The sequence below is a fragment of the Quercus lobata genome, chromosome 5 (genome assembly GCF_001633185.2).
Source record: "Quercus lobata isolate SW786 chromosome 5, ValleyOak3.0 Primary Assembly, whole genome shotgun sequence".
Lineage (NCBI taxonomy): Eukaryota > Viridiplantae > Streptophyta > Magnoliopsida > Fagales > Fagaceae > Quercus > Quercus lobata.
The window spans coordinates 64,018,358-64,040,914 of record NC_044908.1 but is presented as its reverse complement, the minus strand read 5'-3'; the positions used below and the strand labels follow the sequence as shown (position 1 = coordinate 64,040,914).

The following is a 22,557-nucleotide window of genomic DNA, read 5'->3' as shown; positions in this document are numbered from 1 at the left end:
GGAAAAATGGGTATTTATCCATAATTTACAAACTATGAAGCAAAATGCCCATATTTTGAAATTATTTAGCAAAATGCCCTTATTTTTTAAACTCAATTTTAACAAAATCGAATTCTATATAAAACTCGATATTCTTAAAATTGAGTTCTATGTATATTTTTAAGTGGAACTCAACATTAGTAATGTCGAGTTCCACTTAAATTTTAAAAAAAAAAAAAAATTTAAGTGGCAAAATATACATAGAACTCGACATTGCTAATATCGAGTTCCAACTGTAATTGGATTTTATTAAAATCGAGTTTCAAAAATAGGGAGATTTAGCCAAATAATTTTTAAAAAGTGGCATTTTGTTACATAGCAGTTTGTACATTAGGGGCAAATGTCCATTTTCCCCTAATATGTGAAGGGAAAAGGTTTGCTGGATACTTGTATGTAGGGACATATGGCAACAACAAAAAAAAAAAAAAAAATGGATGAGTGTTTAAGGTCCAATTGATCCTGTGTATTGCACATGACCCTTGAAAACATATCCCTTTCTTTTTGCTATCACATACTCATGTATGCAGTAATTGCTACATACAAGTATGCAGCAAAACCTTTTTCAAAGCATTCATAGCAGTGAAGTTAAAAATTTAGCTATTTGGCACCTACAAAAGCCACTTTATCTATTTTATCTCTTCACACCCAACATCAATGGATCTATATTTTTAGCTATTAGATTAAAATAATACAAATAACTTATTAGAATAATAATAAAAACATCCACAACAACCAACTCTACCATTAGCCACAACCACACCCACAACCACCACTATTGTGGATTTTATTGGTTGATTTTTCTTCTCTCTCTCTCATTATTTCCTTTTAGTCTCTCTCTCTTCCTTCTCTCTTTTGTTGTGCTCTCTCCCCTTCAAACCCAAAACCTATGGTGGAACACCATCACCAAGCCACCATGGCCGGACCACTATCATAGGCCACTGTAACCCACCACCATCACAGGCCACGCAACCCACCACAACCCACTTAACCAACCCAAACCTCCGTCTTCTCTCTGTGGGTGGATTTGTCGTTCGTCTCTCAAGTCCGGCTCTCTCCTCTAGCTCGTGGGTCTCTCAAGTCCACTTAGTCCAATTATGGTTCATGGGTTGTGGCTCTCTCAGTGATGGATTTTGGTCGTGGGTTTTGCTGACATTTGCTTCTTTTTTTCTTTTTTCTTTTTTCTTCTTGGTAGTGGTGGGTTTGATAAGTGTGGGTGTGGTTGGGTTTGTGACTAATGTGGTGGTGGTGGTAGGGGTGGGGGTTGCTGTGGTGGTGGAGGTGGTGATTGATATTGGTGGTGGTGGGTTTGATGAGTGTGGGTATGGTTGGATTTGTGACTGATGTGGTAGTGGTGGTGGTGGGGGTTGCCGTGGTGGAGGTGGTGATTAATGGTGGTGGAGGTGGTGAGAGAGAGAGGTGAGAGTTGTGAGAGCACTGAGGTCTGAAAATTGAGAGAGAAAGTTGAGAGTTTTGAGAAGAAAATAAATAGAAAAAAAATAATATTTTAATCAGAGGTAGAATAAAAATATTTTTAGCTATGCATTGTAGCAAGATAGGTAAAAAATTTACCTATAACACCATTATTGTAGGAGAAATGATATTTCTACAACATTTCTACAACATTTTTACAACAAATCCTAAGTGGCAAGTTGTTACTAGTTGTTATTGTTGGGACAAAAAAGTAATCTTAGCATTAGTTTGAAATTTGAACCAATAACAACTAACCACCTGTGATTTGTTGTAAAAATGTTATAGACGTAGCATCTCTCTTATTGTAGAGCCTTTTTTATGTATAGTGGTGCTAAAAATAACTTTTTAGCTTTTAAAGTTCACACGCTTGATATTAAGGTGTTGTTTTATATCCCAAATTTTTTAATTACAGTTAAACCAATTAAGGCAAATTAACTATTAATGTAGAATTTACGCAATTAATCAACGAAACCACTAAAAAATTGCATAGATGAATAAACAGCAATGCAATAAAGTAAAGGGCAATAGGGAAAAAAGAATATGCACACCAAAGATTAGGGGTGGCTCTACATTGGGCCTAGGGTGGTCAAAAGACCACCCAAACCTAGAAAAAAAATAATTATCATTATATATAAATTTAAAAATATATATATCATTATTTTTTTATCCTTAAAAAATATTTGTGACCACTCTAAATTTTTTTTGGGCTCAACATAATAAAACTTTCGATAAAATTTGGTAATAAAATTGGTTGTAAACTACGGCTACAACTCCACTCAATATTATTTCATTGGATGTAAATTTTGATAAATTCACTTTTGGATTACATTTTCTTCTTATATCCTTCATAATTGCAAAATTTCAAGAAAATCAAAGATTAGTAACTATGTTATCAATTAAATATTTCAATTTTTAGTGTTTATAGTCTAAAATTATACATAAAAAACAAGTAAATAGATCGAATAATAAATAACATACAATTGTCATGAATTTTGACTTGTTTTTTAAAAATATAAAGAACATGTGATTTAACGGTTAGATTTTCAAAATATGTAACCATATTAATTTTTTTAGTGAGAGTAAGTTTGTAGCCAAATGTTTTCCTTAAACTTTTGGCCTTCTTAACAATATTTTAGGTTCTTACAAACAAAAAGAAAAATGCCAAGAAAAATTTTTATTTAACTTGCAACATTGGTAATGAGACAATTATGCAATTATTTCAAAATAAGAAAATTAGTAGAAGGGAATTATAAGACTTTATGTATTTAAGTGTTTTTTTTTTTTTTTTTTGGAAATATATGAAATTCTCTTTTTGTTAGATTTTGTATAATTTAAGTTTCTTAATAATCATCTTAGAAAAAATTCTTATAGCTGCTACTGCCAAAAGATGACACCCAATATGTAATAATAGTACAACAAAGCTTATGATCATTAAGACAGAGACAAGCCCACAAGAAATGAGAATTCTAAGAGCATTCACATCACTCTCTCTATAATTTTAGCTAAACTAACCCAAAAACATCATTTTTACTATTTTAACAAATAAACATATACATCAATCTCAATATTTATTTCTTTATTATTTAAATATTATTTTTTCTCTCTCTCTAAAAATAAAATAATAAAATTTTCCACTTCCCCACCCCTTCCACTGCAACATAGCAACACTCTTTTACAACAACACTGACCCACCTTCTCCTTCACCTTCATCTTCACCTTCACCTTCACCCACACCTACCTTCACCTTCACCCACCTTCACAAACACCGACCCACCACAAACACCACCAAGTACAACCACTCTACAAACAATTTTAGCATCAAAAATCACAAAGCCCACCACCTTTCACCAAAAACCCAGGCCTGTTGCACCTCTTTCAAGAATCAAACCTAATCACGGCAAAACCCACCAAATATAATCTCCGATGAAACCCACTTTAAAGCACCAGCCACCAAATCCACTCACACCACCTTCAATCACCAAGTCCCACTGAACCAATCACTAGTAAAACCCATCTTCAAGCACTGAACCCACTTGCAACACCCTCAACAACCAAACCCTTCTTCAACCACCAAGCACCACCTTCAATCACCAAGCGCCATCGAACCCAGTCACCTAACCCACTCGCACAAACAAGCTCTGTCACTTGTGAAAACCATAAACCTTGTGCATGATAAAGAGTGAACAAAAAAATAATAATAAATAAATAAAAACTTAGTTTAGCTCTAGTGATGAACAATTCTCGCTACTCCTAGCAAGGTATTTTCTTAGAAAGCAAGACTTAGGTACAGTACTTAGATACTGTTTTTTAGGTTCTCCTTTTAAAATTCTGTCATATAGATTTTTTTTCATGAGATGAAAGTATGTTTTTTAATTAAGTAGCTACATGACTGATTCTTAAAAGAGGAACCTAAAGAATAGTATCTAAGATACCATACTTAAGTTTTGTCCTTTCTTAGACTACATTTTCAAGTTATTCTATTGATATTGATGCGGGCAGATTTGTGTTGTTTACCCAAAATTTTAACTATATTTAGCGTATGGCAAGTCTGCTGTGAGTACTCTAAGCTTAGCAAAAATTAACTCTAAAAACTCTAATCATGTAAAGATTAGAGAAATTATATAGTGCACCTAGAGGTCCACATTAGCAGTGTCCAATCAATGATCCTCCCATCAAATACAAAATTTCTATGTATTTTAATTTGATGACTCAAATCATAGTCTCATCATTAACATAGATTAAAAAGACCACAATTCTCTCTTTAAATCCGATTACCAGACTAACAACCACTTACCTGCAACCACCTCTACAAGCCAAGGAGCCCCGAAGAAAGGGGTGGTTCCATTTCTTGATCTTGCCTTCAGTTTTGAGAACCTCCCAATCAGTGGAACATTCCATTGTCATCCAAGTATTTATCCTTTTTAGATGTCATAGCCATCATGTAAATCCTCACTTGAAAAAGATCTTTAATTTTGAGTTAATGAGCAGTGGTATTTATACATATATGTTTAGGTCTCTGCAATTAAAGGTGAAGATATTGATAGAAATAACCATAGAGGATTGTGGAGAGAAGAACAAAGTTAAGGATGAAGAACTAGTGAATATGTCATTTCCTCAATTGGGAGGTTCATTAAACTAGAGGTGAGATCAGGAAATGGAACCACCCATTTTGTCATGCTTGAGAGTAGTTAGTAGACTAGTACTCGAATCTGTGAAGCATAGCTTGTTCTTTTTAGTCTATGTTAATTGTGTGATGATAATCTTCGTCATAAATTAAAATGAGCAATGGTTATCAAGCATACAGTTGACCCAAGCGTCTCATTCTGTGGAAATTTCGTACCAAATATGTTAACATTTATGTTAATTTATGTAAATGTTATCTTCAGAATAATAATTCTAAACGTAATAAACATATAACATTCTTAGAGTTTTTTTATTATATGCGGAAAGAACTAGTTATAATATAGCATAGGAATAAAATTAATTTAACCCAATTAAGTTTTACACTTTTTTAGTAGCTACAAAGTAACCTAAACATAAAACGATTTTGACCTCAATACTTATATGCAAAGGAAATTTTAACTAATATTCAATTATCTCAATATTGTGATCTGAACGTTTTGTTGGAGGACCTTGTTACAATGTTCTATGTTTCTTTATTCATTATTTTTTGTGTGTATTTGCATTGGCTATAAAGTTTTACCTTAACACACCATAGTGCTGAATATTTTCATTTTGATTAATAATGTCAGTTGCTTTGAAATTAGTGGTTTATGAGAAACAGCAGATACTGGGAATTATTATGAAAATGCATGAGTTTGGCAATGTGCCTTATTGGATGATTTCCTACATTTACTTTCTTGTCGTATTTTCAATCTATATGTTGATTTTGTGTGATATCTGGTGCACTTTTATTGGTAAGAATGCTAGTCAATTAAAAAATTTCCTTTTCCTTTTTTTCCTTTAAATTTTTATTAATGATACTAAAATGTAGTTTATAACCATCACATTGTTAAAACTCGTATATAACGACTTTAGCATTCAATTTGTATTTTATTCCTATATAAACTTAACATTTCAAGGAGTAGCTTTTTTTTTTTTTTGGTCAAAGTGTTAAGACTCCTATAAGTTTAAGGTTTACTTTTTTTTTTCTTTTTTTTTAAATTTGGGGGGGGGGGGGGGGCGCGGAATCTCAATATATACCAATTGAAAGATTAATTAATTGATACATGGCAGGTTTAAAATTTAATGCTCATAGTAAGAGCATTCATATCAAACTAGTCAAAATAGCCTAATATTAAAGATTTAGCTAAAAACTCACAAAAAGTCCATGCATCAGTCTCATTATCTAAGAAAAAAAATTTAACACTGAGTTAATATGATTTGGAGGAGTGTTTTTTGAGTTCTTCATCACAAGTTTGTCTCTTCCTCTTATAACGTTTGTTTGATTTTTGTTTGACATAATGCTTAGTGTGGGGCCTGAAAATTGGAATCCCGGCCCACTTCACATTAAGGGCCCAAAGCCCAGGCCGAGGAGCCCTATCTTCAGGGACACACAATAAAAGCTCCTTGAAAGGCCCAAGGATGTGGCCGAGGACGACTCTATGCCCGACATCTCGCAAAGCACCCGAAGGAAAGGACAGATTCAGCACAGGAGCAGCACAGGGGAAAAGGCTGCCAACACCTTAATGTGGAGCCCATCGCCTAACAAACCCATACTCACACCCTGCTATCCAGCTCTTTCCCAACCACTCCGACGTGAGGGTTGATAAGACGAGTAACCACCCCAAGTAAGGAGAAACTGACACGTATCTGAGGAACGGGAGAAAATACCAATATAAAAGGAGGGGGGATGCCCAAAAGGAAGGAGGCTGGCAGACACTACTACCAATGGGGAAGGATGAGACGCTACTCGGACTAAGTCCGAGGAGACGGACCTTTCAAACCCCATCCATGTAAGATAGGATCCTTCAGGCCAAATTCATCTACGCATGGGTCTCCATGAAAACCTGGATCAAACCATCGCCCAGCGCCCAATGTCATGCCTTTCCAAACCCACTCTCTACAATCATATTGTTTGGACCCTTTACACGTGAGCCCAACGCTATCCTTGGGTCGTGAAAATCGTGTCCTTACACTTAGTTATTTTCGAAGTGAGAATTTGAATTTATATTTAAATTACAATCTTGCTTGTGTATTTAAATGTGCATGTTAACTATTTGAGTAATATCAAGTGTAATTTTGTGATGAGTTTTGATTTTTGTGATAACCTCCTTTGAGAGAATGAAAATTTTGAATAATATATTTAAAACTTAAAGAGTTTAGTTGTAAAAAAAAAAAAAAAAAAAAAAAAAAAAAAAAAAAAGTAGAATCATAAAACAATTTAGAAAAATGCAAACCACCTCAAAAAGGGAATTATATCCATCAAACATGTCCAAAATAATAAAATGATATATTTGTAAAAATGGATAAAAGAAAATAATTTTAGAAATTGTTTAATTTTTAGAGAGAATAAATTATTATCCAGTACATTTAGAGAACACATTATATATTATATCATAATTACAAAATAATTATCTATTCCCAAGTATTGCATGGGTCTATGATGACTAGTAATTGTACGAGGGAGGGATCCAAACACAAAATGAAGCCCATAGGTCCAGTCCAATGATGGACAAAGGCCCATTCATTTGCCAATCAAAGCCTGATACGTAGATGGAGTCCAAGGAAGTCAAACATGAAGACAACGCTAGTTCAGGCTAAACATACGAACAGAGATCCGAGGATAGGATACGGATGGACCCATTTTTCGAGGAGCCCAAGGAACAATAGCACCTCGAGATGCCTCAATTGTCCACCTGCACCCAAAAGCAGGACACCATGGAAGACATCAAAGAAGTGCAAATAGAGAATAGAGGAAATATATGTAGAAGAAGGTAACCATCACCTCCACATTCAATGCTCTACACCAACTGAGCTAGCTGCATTTATGAGAAAAATACACCTGAACAATGATACCACAGCTCACAACACTCTCTACCATCTTCAGAAGGGTCTTAATGGGACAAACATCCAAATTACTCTCCTGAGATGTACAAGTGGAGGGCTGAGATGCAATAGAAAAGACTATATAAAGAAAGGAACCCCTCTAGAAAAGAGATGGGCAAATAGAAACTTGAAAAGGGAGAATTAAGTATCAAACTGTAGAAAGATTGGCATTGACTGTTTATGAACAATCCATCCTCAAAAGAGTCCAAGGAAGAGTGTATACTAAATTTGGGCTTCATCTATTCATATTAAGAGCCTTTATCCTTTTAATTTCAAGCTTGGATCTTACTTAGCATTATAGTTGACTAGGAAAGCCCACTTTCTTATTAATTAATTGTGTTGGGCCGAAAATACTAGGCACCACTACTCCAAGCGGGCTTGGGCCATTTCTTGAGTCCTTACCATAGTAATAATAAGGGTAAATTGCAAATTACACCCTTAAAATTAGGAGTGTTTAGATTTGACACCCTAGTGTTTCAGAAATGGCACATTTGAAATTGTCATAAACAAGCAAAGAAGCACACAAGACTTTATCCATGGCAAATAAAGGAATCAAGGATCACACTAAGGTAATTAAACCAAAAACAAATGAACCCGCTCTGATACCAAATTAAAGTTCACGCACCTAATTACTAAGTGTTAATTTAGACCCCCAAATTTTAAGTATGAATTAATTACTTTTAGGCTAAACACAATAAATGTGAAATTTATGTAATTAGCCAATCAATCAACTAAACCACCAAAAAATTGCATGGATGAACATGATTGAGCAATGCAGTAAATCACAAGGGTAGTAGGTAAAGAGGATGCAAACCAAAGATAAGTTGGAGTAAATAATACAACCTCCAAACTTAAGCTACCCAAAGTACTTGAGTTCTCCAAGTTCCATCTACCAAAGGACTTCATAGAGTCTTTTCTTTACTAGATTTATGGATCCTGCAACACCAACCAGTTGCACCACCAAAACTTACTGCTGAATATGTGGTCAAGCTCCACTGCTTCCCAAATGTCTAGACAATAATCAACACTCAATATGGTGAAAAATGCGAAGGATAGAATCTCCTCTTATGGATATAAAATTATGAAAGGGATGTTTCTAATCTATATCACCCTAATGAAATGTGGAATTGAAAATATATATATATATATATATATATAGAAGGGTTAGAAGGGTACATTAGTTGATCCAAAATATTTGCTCTCTCTTGTACCAAGCCACTCGCGGATTGGCCCATCTCGCAAGTTACTAACAAGTTCCTCTGTTTTAACTGAACTTTGAACTCTCACGTGCAATACTGCAATCTACATGTCCACTCACGCGTTGTTTGGGAGAGTCATCTCGTAAGTTGCACCGTCTAGCTGCTCTTCATGACCTTCTAAGCCCAATCAAAATATATTAAAAGCCCACAAAATACATAGAAATTATGTATGAAAATACAAAGAAATTGGCATGAGATATAGCCAACATAAATAAAGAAAAATCACAACTTAACAGAGTTGAAATAATAATATGAGAAATAGGAAAATCTGAATGGAAGAATCATGGAAACTAAGGGGCTGTTCGGTTACGTTATTCTAGTAACGTTGTTTGTATTTTTTGGAAATATGTATGAGTGAAAAGGTGCATGAAAATACTCGTAATATTATTTAAAAACTGAAAAGTATTGCTTAAAATCATGTACCAAACGGCACCTAAGTTTCTTAAACAAGATGTGTACTCAAGCATGAAGGTACGTACATAAGCTTGATATCCTACATACACAACTTCCCCGTGCATCTATAGTTTGACTCAATTTATATCTATATATATCTAAAAGCCGAAACGTAGAATTTATTGTTGTTATGCTTGTAAGGACACAATTCTCTGGCGGCCCAATAAGGATGTTGGGCTCGCGTACGAAAGATCCCTCACAATATGATTTGTAGAGAGTGGGCTTGAAAAGCTAGCCGCTGGTCACGGGGCGATGTCCGATCCTGGCTTTAGAGGAATTCAGGTAGAAAAAGGAGTTGGGCCTGAACATTTAAGCCCTAAGACGTCGCACCCTATGGGATGGGACTCCTCGGAGTTGATCCGAGGACCATTGAGGCCTTACCCCGGTAATCCAACGACGGACTTTCTTCAGTGAAGTCTGGTGTTGTTGAGATGTTCTCCCCCATGTGATCTTTTTTTTCTCTGGTGGGATGGGATCTCCCTTCAGATTTATTTACTTTCTTCTTTTATACTCGTCCGTGTTCATTGTCCTTCGTCCACGTGTAGGGTCAATCTTTACAAGACTGATATTTGTCCCATCAGTCTAATCCCGGAATTGTTGGGGATGGTTTGATAAAGCTGCAGAGTACGGCTCTGTCAGGCGTCAGGCCTTATCTAGAAGGGTAGTATGGATAACTTCCCCAAGATATTCTAGATTTCCTTACTAATTCGTCCCTATACCAGTTTTGCCCCTTTATTCTGGTGGGATTATGGATCTGCCGAGGACTAAATTGTCCTCGGTTGCTTCCCAAAAATTGTTTTGTGCTCTGCGTTGTAGAGCTTGGGCCACAGCTCTCCTCGGATTGGGCCTTCGGACGCTCTAAGGATAAATGGGCCTGGTCCACGAATTGTTGGGCCCCACAATAGCCCCTCAAAACCCTTCTGTCTGACTTCCGGGTTGGAAAGGAGGGTTTTGGCAAACCCGGGCCCTCAATATGGCCCATTTAATTTGACCCCGCATTTATGTGAGCGGTTTTCCGCTTGTCCACGAAGTTAGCCGTTTTTCAAGGGAGTCCGTTTAATCTGCTCGTGATCTGCTCCTGCCGATTGACTATCCCAGACACGCCTTTAGTAAATCCCCTTTACGAGGCTCATTTATGTCCGGCGGCTCATCTGATAAGGTGGGGAAGCGGAATGGACGCCTCTTTTTCTTCAGATTCTTTTGGAAACTTTGAATGCGTTTAATTCCCTCTGTTTGGTTCTTCCTATAAGAAGGCAAGCAGGAGGCAATCACTTTCGTGCAGACTCCTCTCTTTCCTTCTGAAATCTGAAACCCGTAGCCTTCTCCAGCGCCTGCTTAGCCCGTTTGTTATACACCATATCAGTACATGCCCACCATAACGAGCGATGAAAGTACCATGCCCCTCCTCAAAACATCATGTTCCGATAAAGCTTGAAATGGCTCGATCGGGGCAAGGATGGCGCAGACTTAAGATCTGTCCCGCCTCTCTTTCAGCCAAAATCCGAAGCAGGGGCTCGTCATGTCGAATTCTCGGCGTGGCTGAGTCGAGAACACCCAATACCAGCACCACTCGGCTCCTCACGAGCGTACCTAACATGGCACCAGTGTGTTAGGAGTCAGGGCTGAGGCAGGGGCGAAGTGCTTCTGCTTCTCCCCTTCTTTGCTCATTGGTGCCTTCCTCCGCCTTCCTCTTATAGTCTTCCCAGCACCAGTTCCGCCCTGGTGCTGTCCTTCTCCCTCTTTTGCTCCTCTCTTTGTCTTTTCATTTCTCCCACTCTTCTTCTCCTCCTTCTCTTACTCATGTCCTCCATCTTCTTCATTGATTTCTTCCTTACTATTTCCTTCTTTTTCGTTCTTCTTTTTTTTTGAAGTGAGTTCTTCTCTTAGTATGAGCAGCTATGAGGCAGAGATCGGAGGGACCTTGAAGACAAGTTTAAAAAGGCGCTTGACCGTTTGCTTATCTGTACTGTGGATGTTAGTACTGCTTCGGCAGCCCCTCTTTTGTATAGGCTGGTTGAAGCCTCTCTTTGTATATTGTAATAATTTTTCATATTAATAAAACTTGTTTCTATTTCACTTTGCATGTTCTGTCTCTTTGTTTTTTATAAATTTGTAAGCGCCGCTCGGCACAATCATATAGCATCTAAATCAATGACGACTAAGACCAAAATACTTAATAATAAAAAGACGTTGCCATAACTTTAATGGAAGTGCCTGGCATGATAAGGCAGACCAATAAAAAGTAATACTTACCCCCCTGGCTTGGGTCCGAGGACCATGCAAGGCCTTGGTTCTGTCCAAAACTTTAACAATAATAATGTTTTGTACTTGGTTTCCCCATAGGCTTGAGTCCGAGGACCATACAAGGCCTTGGTTCTGTCCAAAACTTTAATAATAATAATGTTTTGTACTTGGTTTCCCCATAGGCTTGAGTCCGAGGACCATACAAGGCCTTGGTTCTGTCCAAAACTTTAATAATAATAATGTTTTGTACTTGGTTTCCCCATAGGCTTGAGTCCGAGGACCATACAAGGCCTTGGTCCTTTCCAAAACTTTAATAATAATAATGTTTTGTATTTGGTTTCCCCATAGGCTTGAGTCCGAGGACCATACAAGGTCTTGGTTCTGTCCAAAACTTTAATAATAATAATTTTTTGTACTTGGTTTCCCCATAGGCTTGAGTCCGAGGACCATACAAGGTCTTGGTTCTGTCCAAAACTTTAATAATAATAATGTTTTGTATTTGGTTTCCCCATAGGCTTGAGTCCGAGGACCATACAAGGTCTTGGTTCTGTCCAAAACTTTATTCCCTCCCCTTTTCTTTTTGCACCTGTCTTTCCTCAGGTGTCTCATAAGTTGCCGAGCAGGAAGTTGTCCTCGGTAATGGTTATTCCTTGGTGTGGGCCATAGTCCGTGGGCTTCCATGCAGAACGGGCCTGGGCCGCGAATTTATTAGGCCCACAGGTTTAGAGGCATTTCCGTAGTCTTTGGTCACGCGGTACTTATTGGCGTCCCAGTATTCGAGGTGCGCCTTTACGAGGCTCCTTTAATCTCAGGGTTGCAGACGGCATTGGAAATCGAGCCGGAGACATTTTGTCTGTAGCGTTCCTTGGGACGCTGCGTGAATTAAATGCCATCACCTCTTCTTTTAAATAAATAGGAGAGAAGGTTGCTTTACTTTCACACGAATTCTTCAGTCTCCTCTCTTAGTACATCATGTTTGAGGCGAGGATTGGGGCAAAGGAGCTCTCTCCGCCATAAAAGCGTTGTGTCTCCCTGAGACTCCAGATAGTGAGGTACAGGCCAAGGAGGCGTAGACTCAAGAGAATATCTCAATTCGAGAGAGGGGAAAGGATGTTTCTCCTTCTTTTAGTCAAAATCCGAAGCAGGTTCTGGTCATGCCAGATTTTTGGCATGCCCGAAGAAGGAATTTCCGCCATCAGCGCCGTCTGCCTTGTAGTAGGCAAACTTCTGCGGGGGCTTCCCAACTGCCGGCTCCTTGCATCTTTGCTGTAGATGGTGTTAGCCTGAGGTCAGGTTCTTTGGCTGCCTGAGTTATGGGCATGTAGAAGCGTCGAGGATTAGTTTCCTTAAACGACATCTTGGAACAGTAGCCAACCTCTCCTCTGAGATATCTCCTCGGCATCATCTTTACTCTTTTGTGCTTTTCTTTTGCTTACGCAGTTAACTCTAATGTAAGCTGGTTTCAGCTTTTATTGTACACTGTACTGTTCTTTTGTCTTAATAAAAGATGTGTTTATTTCTTTATGCATATGTTATTTTTTTTGTAACAACCACTTTGGGTCTGAATATTAAGTCTAAACATGCCTTTAACAATATTCTGGACGGAAGAACACTTTAATACAAACCCTTATTAGTTTAAACTCGCAAATATTATCAAGTATAACAATGGTAATCCTCAATAGATTGAATTTATGGAACTAACCGAGATAGCTGCTGAGCGCTGCGTGATGCACGCTAGACGAATATCCAAGAGAGCAGCCGAGCAGCGATGGACTTGGATCGTGCCCTTAGGACAACATACTGTGCCGTATCGTATTAGCCCCTTTGGCACTGGGGATCTGCGGGTAGACCGAGGAACCCGTGCAATTAAAGACTGACCCCACTGTTAACGAGAAGTCCTCTTCGGATGGATTTTAATGCTCTAGTAACAGTTTTTATTTTGTGTACTTGGTTTCCCCATAGGCTTGAGTCCGAGGACCGTGCAAGGCCTTGGTTCTGTCCAAAACTTCTAAGATTTCTTTTATGTACTTGGTTTTCCCATAGGCTTGAGTCCGAGGACCATGCAAGGCCTTGGTTCTGTCCAAAACTTATAAGATTTCTTTTATGTACTTGGTTTCCCCATAGGCTTGAGTCCGTGGACCATGCAAGGCCTTGGTTCTGTCCAAAACTTGTAAGATTTCTTTTATGTACTTGGTTTCCCCATAGGCTTGAGTCCGAGGACCATGCAAGGCCTTGGTTCTGTCCAAAACTTGTAAGATTTCTTTTATGTACTTGGTTTCCCCATAGGCTTGAGTCCGAGGACCATGCAAGGCCTTGGTTCTGTCCAAAACTTATAAGATTTTCTTTTATGTACTTGGTTTCCCCATAGGCTTGAGTCCGAGGACCATGCAAGGCCTTGGTTCTGTCCAAAACTTGTAAGATTTCTTTTATGTACTTGGTTTCCCCATAGGCTTGAGTCCGTGGACCATGCAAGGCCTTGGTTCTGTCCAAAACTTGTAAGATTTCTTTTATGTACTTGGTTTCCCCATAGGCTTGAGTCCGAGGACCATGCAAGGCCTTGGTTCTGTCCAAAACTTGTAAGATTTCTTTTATGTACTTGGTTCCCCATAGGCTTGAGTCCGAGGACCATGCAAGGCCTTGGTTCTGTCCAAAACTTAAGATTTCTTTTATGTACTTGGTTTCCCCATAGGCTTGAGTCCGTGGACCATGCAAGGCCTTGGTTCTGTCCAAAACTTAAGATCTTTTTATGTACTTGGTTTCCCCATAGGCTTGAGTCCGAGGACCATGCAAGGCCTTGGTTCTGTCCAAAACTTGTGATCTTTCTATGTACTTGGTTTCCCCATAGGCTTGAGTCCGTGGACCATGCAAGGCCTTGGTTCTGTCCAAAACTTGTAAGATTTCTTTTATGTACTTGGTTTCCCATAGGCTTGGGTCCGAGGCTTGACCATGCAAGGCCCATGCAAGGCCTTGGTTCTGTCCAAAACTTATAAGATTTCTTTTATGTACTTGGTTTCCCCATAGGCTTGAGTCCGTTGGACCATTGCAAGGCTTGGTTCTGTTCCAAAACTTTAAGATTTCTTTTTATGTACTTGGTTTCCCCATAGGCTTGAGTCCGAGGACCATGCAAGGCCTTGGTTCTGTCCAAAACTTGTAAGTTTCTTTTTCTGTACTTGGTTTCCCCATAGGCTTGAGTCCGAGGACCATGCAAGGCCTTGGTTCTGTCCAAAACTTGTATTTTTTCTTTTCTGTACTTGGTTTCCCCATAGGCTTGATTCCGAGGACCGTGGACCATGCAAGGCCCTTGGTTCTGTCCAAAACTTGTAAGATTCTTTTTTGTACTTGGTTTCCCCATAGGCTTGAGTCCGAGGACCATGCAAGGCCTTGGTTCTGTCCAAAAAACTTGTAAGATTTCTTTTATGTACTTGGTTTCCCCAGGCTTGAGTCTGGACCATGCAAGGCCTTGGTTCTGTCCAAAACTTATAAGATTTCTTTTATGTACTTGGTTTCCCCATAGGCTTGAGTCCGAGGACCATGCAAGGCCTTGGTTCTGTCCAAAACTTATAAGATTTCTTTTATGTACTTGGTTTCCCCATAGGCTTGAGTCCGAGGACCATGCAAGGCCTTGGTTCTGTCCAAAACTTATAAGATTTCTTTTATGTACTTGGTTTCCCCATAGGCTTGAGTCCGAGGACCATGCAAGGCCTTGGTTCTGTCCAAAACTTGTAAGATTTCTTTTATGTACTTGGTTTTCCCATAAGCTTGAGTCCGAGGACCATGCAAGGCCTTGGTTCTGTCCAAAACTTATAAGATTTCTCTTATTTGTTTTATTTTTCAACCACCAGCCCCTTCACCAGGGCGGGGATAGTTGGCCTGAGGCCGGAAGCCCCTAGAGACGCCCGCGCCCTTAGCACTGCGATGCGTAGCCCCTAGCAGAAGTTTACGTCGGAGCAACAACTATATGCCGCCGGAGACGGGGGAAATCCCGGAAATTTCTGCTTGCTAGAGAGCTGACTCCACCGCCACCTGCGCCAACGCGCAAGCTTTCCCACAGACGGCGCCAATTGTAAGGACACAATTCTCTGGCGGCCCAATAAGGATGTTGGGCTCGCGTACAAAAGATCACTCACAATATAATTTGTAGAGAGTGGGCTTGAAAAGCTAGCCGCTGGTCACGGGGCGATGTCCGATCCTGGCTTTAGAGGAATTCAGGTAGAAAAAGGAGTTGGGCCTGAACATTTAAACCCTAAGACGTCGCACCCTATGGGATGGGACTCCTCGGAGTTGATCCGAGGACCATTGAGGCCTTACCCCGGTAATCCAACGACGGACTTTCTTCAGTGAAGTCTGGTGTTGTTGAGATGTTCTCCCCCATGTGATCTTTTTTTTCTCTGGTGGGATGGGATCTCCCTTCAGATTTATTTACTTTCTTCTTTTATACTCGTCCGTGTTCATTGTCCTTCGTCCACGTGTAGGGTCAATCTTTACAAGACTGATATTTGTCCCATCAGTCTAATCCCGGAATTGTTGGGGATGGTTTGATAAAGCTGCAGAGTACTGCTCTGTCAGGCGTCGGGCCTTATCTAGAAGGGTAGTATGGATAACTTCCCCAAGATATTCTGGATTTCCTTACTAATTCGTCCCTATACCAGTTTTGCCCCTTTATTCTGGTGGGATTATGGATCTGCCGAGGACTAAACTGTCCTCGGCTGCTTCCCAAAAATTGTTTTGTGCTCTGCGTTGTAGAGCTTGGGCCACAGCTCTCCTCGGATTGGGCCTTCGAACGCTCTAAGGATAAATGGGCTTGGTCCACGAATTGTTGGGCCCCACAATGCTCATATTGAGTCACATTAGCGACAACATCATCTACCCATTTCCAACATTCTCTCTCTTATTTTTACCTCACTTTTTTTCTTATTAATTTCCCAAATTATTGTTACATTTTCTCCAACTTTTCCCCACCCTTTTACCGTATCATCTCCCTACTACTATCTACCTTAATATCACTTTTTCTCTATCCATTTATCTTCCTTTAGTTTTGGTTTTTCTTCTTCCCCTCATCTTACTATAAATTTACAATTCTCTCTCTCATTCTTTACATAATGTTCCCATAAACAAAGTGTTATTTCTCTCTTTTTCTCTCTTTCAATTTTTTATCTTTATATTTTTGGATTTTTATATTTTTCTTGCATTTCAACTTTAAATTGATAAATTTTTGTGTTATTAGGAACTCTACTCTGGGTTAATGTGATTAAGCTGTGTCTTTTTTAAGTTATCTTTTTTCTTCTCTTTGGTTTCAGATATGTTATCCTATTGCATTATAAAGATGGTATATAAGAATATAATTTTATTTTATTATATAACATGACCAAATTAGGATAATTTGGTGTTTATTTACTATATTTTATTTTATTTTTACTTTTTTTTTCTTCTCATATTATTTTCTATAAATTTCTTATTATTCTCTCTTGAAAAAGTAGTTATTCTCTCTCTTTATTTTTTATTTTTTCTTGCACTTTACCTCTAATTAGGTAGATCTAAGATGGATTTAGTACTTCAAGAAACATGTTGTTCAAGTCAAGTATTAAAGACATGAAGATTGGTTCAAGAAACAAGTGAATAAAAGTTGTTCATTAAGTCTCGAAAGATAGCTCGATAGATGCCTATTATTGAAACTTAATGTGAAGCTCGATAGATAGCCCGACGGCAACTCGATCTATCAAGAATTACGATTTCAGAATTTTCAAATCTGAAATTTGACCCAGTCTTGTGTATTTGTGTAGGGTTTCTTTTTTCACAACCCTAGACATATATAAGGCTTATTTTAAAGGCCGTCATAAATGGATATACAGACCAAGAGACTTATTTTCCTTGTGTGAAACTATTTCGTTTGTATGCCATAGGATTTTGCAACCGAGTGCTTCCAGATCTTCATTGTTGATAATGTGAAGAATTTTGCAGCCAACAACATCTGTTCAAGTTGTTAGAGTTAGTCACATACTTGGGATCTGTGCAAAAGATTAGTCACAAATTAGAGGTTTGTGCATCAAAGGGAAAGAAGGCTACTACAAGATCAAGTCCAATTGGGTATTGGAGCAAATGTTCAACTGTAGGTTGATATTTCAGGATAGGCTAGGATAGTTGGTAAGATTCTTTATACTTGTAACCGCTTGATTATTGATTAGTGGATTCTTGGAAGTGGTGATCTTAAAATCATCCAGTGGAGTTTTTACCTTGCGAGGTTTTCCCTATTTGTCAACAAATCATTGTATCTAATTTATTTTCCGCTACACTTAGTATTTTTGGTGATTTGTTGGTGCCTTCACATTTTGCATGCAATTGAACTTAATTAATCAACTTGGGTAATTGCATTAATTAACCGGGGTTAAACTATCTTAACCCAACAACCACAATCTTGGCTATGGTAATTACATATCGACATTCGGCCTATTTCGGTCCACTTCATCTATTTGGTCCGGGTTCGATCTACTTTAGTCTACTTCGGTCGATTTTAGTCCAATTTGGTCCATTTGGTTCACTTTGGTCAATACGGTCCTTTTCACTCCACCTTGGTCCATTCCATCCTATTTAGTCCATTTCGGTCCAATCCAATTCATTCAGTCCACTTCAGTCTATTTGGTCTATTTTGGTCCATTCTGCCCACTTAGGTCTATTAAGTCCATTTGGTCTATTTCAGATCACTTCAATCCTATTTGGTGTACCTACTTAAGAATGAGAAAATATAAATGTGGTTGAGCATACTATCAATTATTTGAGTAATATCTTTATAAAAAAAATTATTTAAGTAATATCAATTGTAATTATATAATAAATTTTGGTTATTATAATAATCTCCTCAAGATAATGATAACTTAAATACTAACTTTGAAACTTAAAAATTTTAATTGTACCAAAAGAAACTAGAAAAATATAATGTATAAAGACAATAGTTAGAAGAATATGGATCATTGCAACAAAAAAAAAAAAAAAAAAAAAAAAAGAATAATATCAATCAAATACATCAAAAATTATAAAATTATATATTTGAAAAAATAGAGTGATGGAAATTAATTTTTGAAATTGTTTAATTTTTAGGGAATAAATTATACATATTCAGTATAAGTTTTTTATGAGTTTTGATTATCATAATAATCTCTTTCAAGAGAATAAAGAATTTGAATAATTTATATATATATATATATATATATATTGCTTGAAGGTCATAATCAACCTCATGCAATTCATTTAAAAGTAATGACTTTAAAATAAATGAGTAACTGCCCTAAAGATTAGATTTGTATATTCATCGCCTTCATATTTAGAAAAACTTTCACTTAAATTTAGCCAAACCAAGTGGACTGAAATGCTAGCTAATGTGACTCAACAAAAGTGTAGCAATAATAAATGTCGTGCTTAAAATTTTAGATATTATGAACTTCATATCTATATTTTTTTTAATAAATTTGGATTTATAATATGTACTCTCAACCTAAACATGTCTTTTCCTTATATGTAAATGTTTAAAATTGGACTGAAGTGATCTGAATGGATTGAATTGGACCAAATGGAACGAAGGGACCGAATGGACAGGATAGTACCAAATGGGACCAAGATAGACCAAACCCATTGGACCAATGTGGACTAAAGTGGACTGAATAGGACTGAATAAGAACGAATAGATAGATTAGGACCAAAGTGGAATAGATGGTCCGAATAGGACTAAAATGGACCAAGGTGGATAAAATGGATCAAATAAGACCAATGTGGGCCAAATAGGACTAAAGTGGATAGAATAGAACCAATGTGGACCGAATGGGACGAATAGGACCAAAGTTGACTGAAAAGAACCAAAGTGGACTGAAGACCGAATAGGACTTTTATTTATCATTTTTATTTCATTTCAGACTCATATTTCTAATTTCTAATGTCTATTTTCTTATTTTTTTGTACTTTTAACTCAAAACTAAGGAGTTTAGTCCAATTAGATTAAAATTTCATACTTTTCAACCCAAAAATTAATTTAAAAAATGAATTCTTGAGCTAAACTTAAAAAGGCAACCTACAAAAAGAATCAATTTAAGACGCAATTAGTCCAAAATGAACTGAAGGGGACTAAAATCGATCAAGTGGACTGAGTGGAACCGAAGTAGACCTAATTGTCCCAAATGGAACCGAAGTATACCTAATTGGACTAAATAGAAATTGTTTAATTTCAAAAAACTTTAGAGAACAAATTATACATTATATTACAATTACAAAATAATTATTTATTTCAACGTATTGTGTGGGTCTACGATTAGTAAGGATAAAAATCATGCTTTGATTTTCTAACTTAATAAATTAGATTGGACCATGCTTAGGTTTGATTTTAAATAGAGTTTTTCGTTATTAGTAAATGTTTAATTTTTTTTAATTATTTTGACAATCCTTAATAAATAAATAAAGCAATGTGTGTGTACGGGGTTTGTGTTTGTGTTAGTGTATGTGTATGTGCAATAGTATTCTCCGAATTAAAATATATGGCAATTTTGTATTGATGGGAGAACTATTGCACACTGCTAACGTAGTCCTCAAATGTAGTGAATAATGTCTCCCAAGTTGTGGTCCTAAACTGTCACGAAGATCAGAAGGTGCATGTGCATCAGCTCTTTGATTGTACGGCAATAAGATAAAGTAAACGGCATAAAACCAATAAAAATAATAATAACACAGCTAAGCTTATGATCGATCGTTCATCTATCAAAAAAAAAAAAAAAAAAAAAAGCTTATGATCGTTCAGACACACACCGACACACGAGTAATGAGGACTCTAAGCTCAGCAATTCTTGCAGTTTTCGCAGTCCTTCTTCAGCTACGTGTTTCAATGACTGCTTCATATCCAGCCCAAAAGAGCTTCCTCCAGTGTCTTTCAGACCATTCTCAATCATCCCTACCAATCTCTTCAGTCACCTACTTCCCCAACAACTCTTCGTACACAACTGTCTTGCAGTCCTACATAAGAAACCTCAGATTCATGTCACCTAAAACCCCAAAACCAGTTTTCATAGTAACCCCTACCCATGTATCTCACATCCAAGCATCAATAATCTGTTCTAAAATCCACGGCCTTGAAGTTAGAATCCGCAGTGGTGGTCACGATTATGATGGCCTTTCATATGTATCACACAACCCGTTCATCATCATTGACTTGTTCAAGTTAAGATCCATAAATGTCAACATAGAAGATCAGAGCGCTTGGGTTGATTCCGGGGCAACAATTGGTGAGCTTTATTATAGAATAGCAGAGAAGAGCAAAATCCATGGATTCCCAGCTGGGGTTTGTCCCACAGTAGGTGTTGGAGGCCATTTTAGCGGAGGTGGGTACGGTAACATGATGAGAAAATACGGCCTATCTGTGGATAATATCATTGATGCAGTAGTGGTTGATGTTAATGGAAGAGTTTTAGATAGAGAATCTATGGGGGAAGATCTTTTCTGGGCCATTAGAGGAGGAGGTGGAGCTAGCTTTGGAGTCATCGTTTCTTGGAAAATCAAGTTGGTTGTTGTCCCAGAAATTGTCTCGGTTTTTAGAGTTGAAAAAACCATAGAAGATGGTGCTACCGACATTGTTTATCAATGGCAATATGTTGCTGATAAGATACATGAAGATCTCTTTATAAGGGTAGTTGTGCTACCAGTGAATAAGAAGAGCCATCAGACCGTAAAAGCTAAATTTGTTGCTCTATTTCTTGGAGACGCAGAAAATCTCATTGCTTTAATGGATCAAAGTTTCCCTGAATTGGGCTTAAGTTGTAATGATTGCATTGAAATGAGCTGGATTGAATCGGTGCTCTATTGGTCTAATTATGCAAAGGGAACATCCCTGGATGTTTTACTTGTCAGACAACCAGAATCAGAAAAGTTCTTGAAGAAGAAATCAGATTATGTCCAAGAACCGATTTCAAAGACGGGTCTTGAAGGTATATGGAAGAAAATGATGCAATTACGAAAGCCGGCACTAACATTCAATCCTTATGGTGGAAAAATGAGTGAGATTTCCGAGTCTGAAACACCATTTCCACATAGATCAGGGAACATATACAAAATCCAATACTCAGTGAATTGGAAAGAGGAAGCTGTGGAGGCTGCGGATCAAAACTTGGACCGGATAAGAATGATTTATGATTATATGACACCTCATGTCTCAAAGTCACCAAGGGGTTCATATCTGAACTATAGAGATATTGATTTGGGCACCAATAGCGATGGTAATGTTAGCTACTCAGAAGCTAGCGTATGGGCCACCAAGTATTTTAAGGGAAATTTTGACAGGTTAGTACAAGTGAAGACTGAGGTAGATCCAGATAACTTCTTTAGATATGAACAGAGCATCCCATCTCTTGCATCCTGGACAAATGTAGTGGCAGAGTAAAGCCCAATTTAAACATGAGGGATCATAGTGGCTTGTTGATCTGTATATAAACAGAAATATGTGCTTGAAAACCATGTTGAAAAAGATGCAAATTTTTTTTTTTTTTTTTTTTTTTCGGTATCACGTATTCTCCCCCATTTTAAATTGAACACAGCATATTGAGTGCCTCTTATAATATTTCTTTTTTAGATTGGGAAGCTGAACTCAATTATCGTCTTTATTTCCGTAGTAAAGCACCTTTGGGAACAATTGAGTCCATAGTAAAGCACCGTCGGCCAACCATGAATAAATTTAGAGAATTATAAGTGTCTCTGATATGTTTATGAACATTGCTGGCCCAATAGATTTGGAGGCCTAAGGTGATATTCTCAAAATGGGTCTTTTTGTTATCGCTTAAATAATATTCAACTAATTAGTGTTTTATATTATAATTTTTTTATTATAAAAAAATCCAATACTTTTACTTTTTAGTATGACTTTTTTTTTAGGAAAAATGCTAAAATTAAAACATATTTAAAATTTTATTGCAAAAAATTTAAAATACAATGCAATAATGAATGTGATTAGTGACATTTCAAGAAGATGATAAACAAGTATTTTGAACAAATGATGTTAGAGATATTATAAATTTTAAAA

The 22,557-nt window shown here is 37.4% G+C and overlaps 1 protein-coding gene across 1 annotated transcript; it reads left to right on the top strand.

Annotated features, from left to right (window-relative positions):
- The first annotated feature begins 20,266 nt into the window (after positions 1–20,266).
- On the top strand, positions 20,267–22,101 carry LOC115988692 (berberine bridge enzyme-like 8). The gene has a single exon (XM_031112291.1). It carries the CDS (start codon positions 20,278–20,280, stop codon positions 21,919–21,921), a length of 1,644 nt encoding a protein of 547 aa, XP_030968151.1. The 5' UTR covers positions 20,267–20,277; the 3' UTR covers positions 21,922–22,101.
- Positions 22,102–22,557: the final 456 nt, after the last annotated feature.

Bases quoted from the DNA above. Each gene is read 5' to 3' on its own strand.
- LOC115988692 (XM_031112291.1), top strand. From the start codon at position 20,278: ATGATCGTTCAGACACACACCGACACACGAGTAATGAGGACTCTAAGC.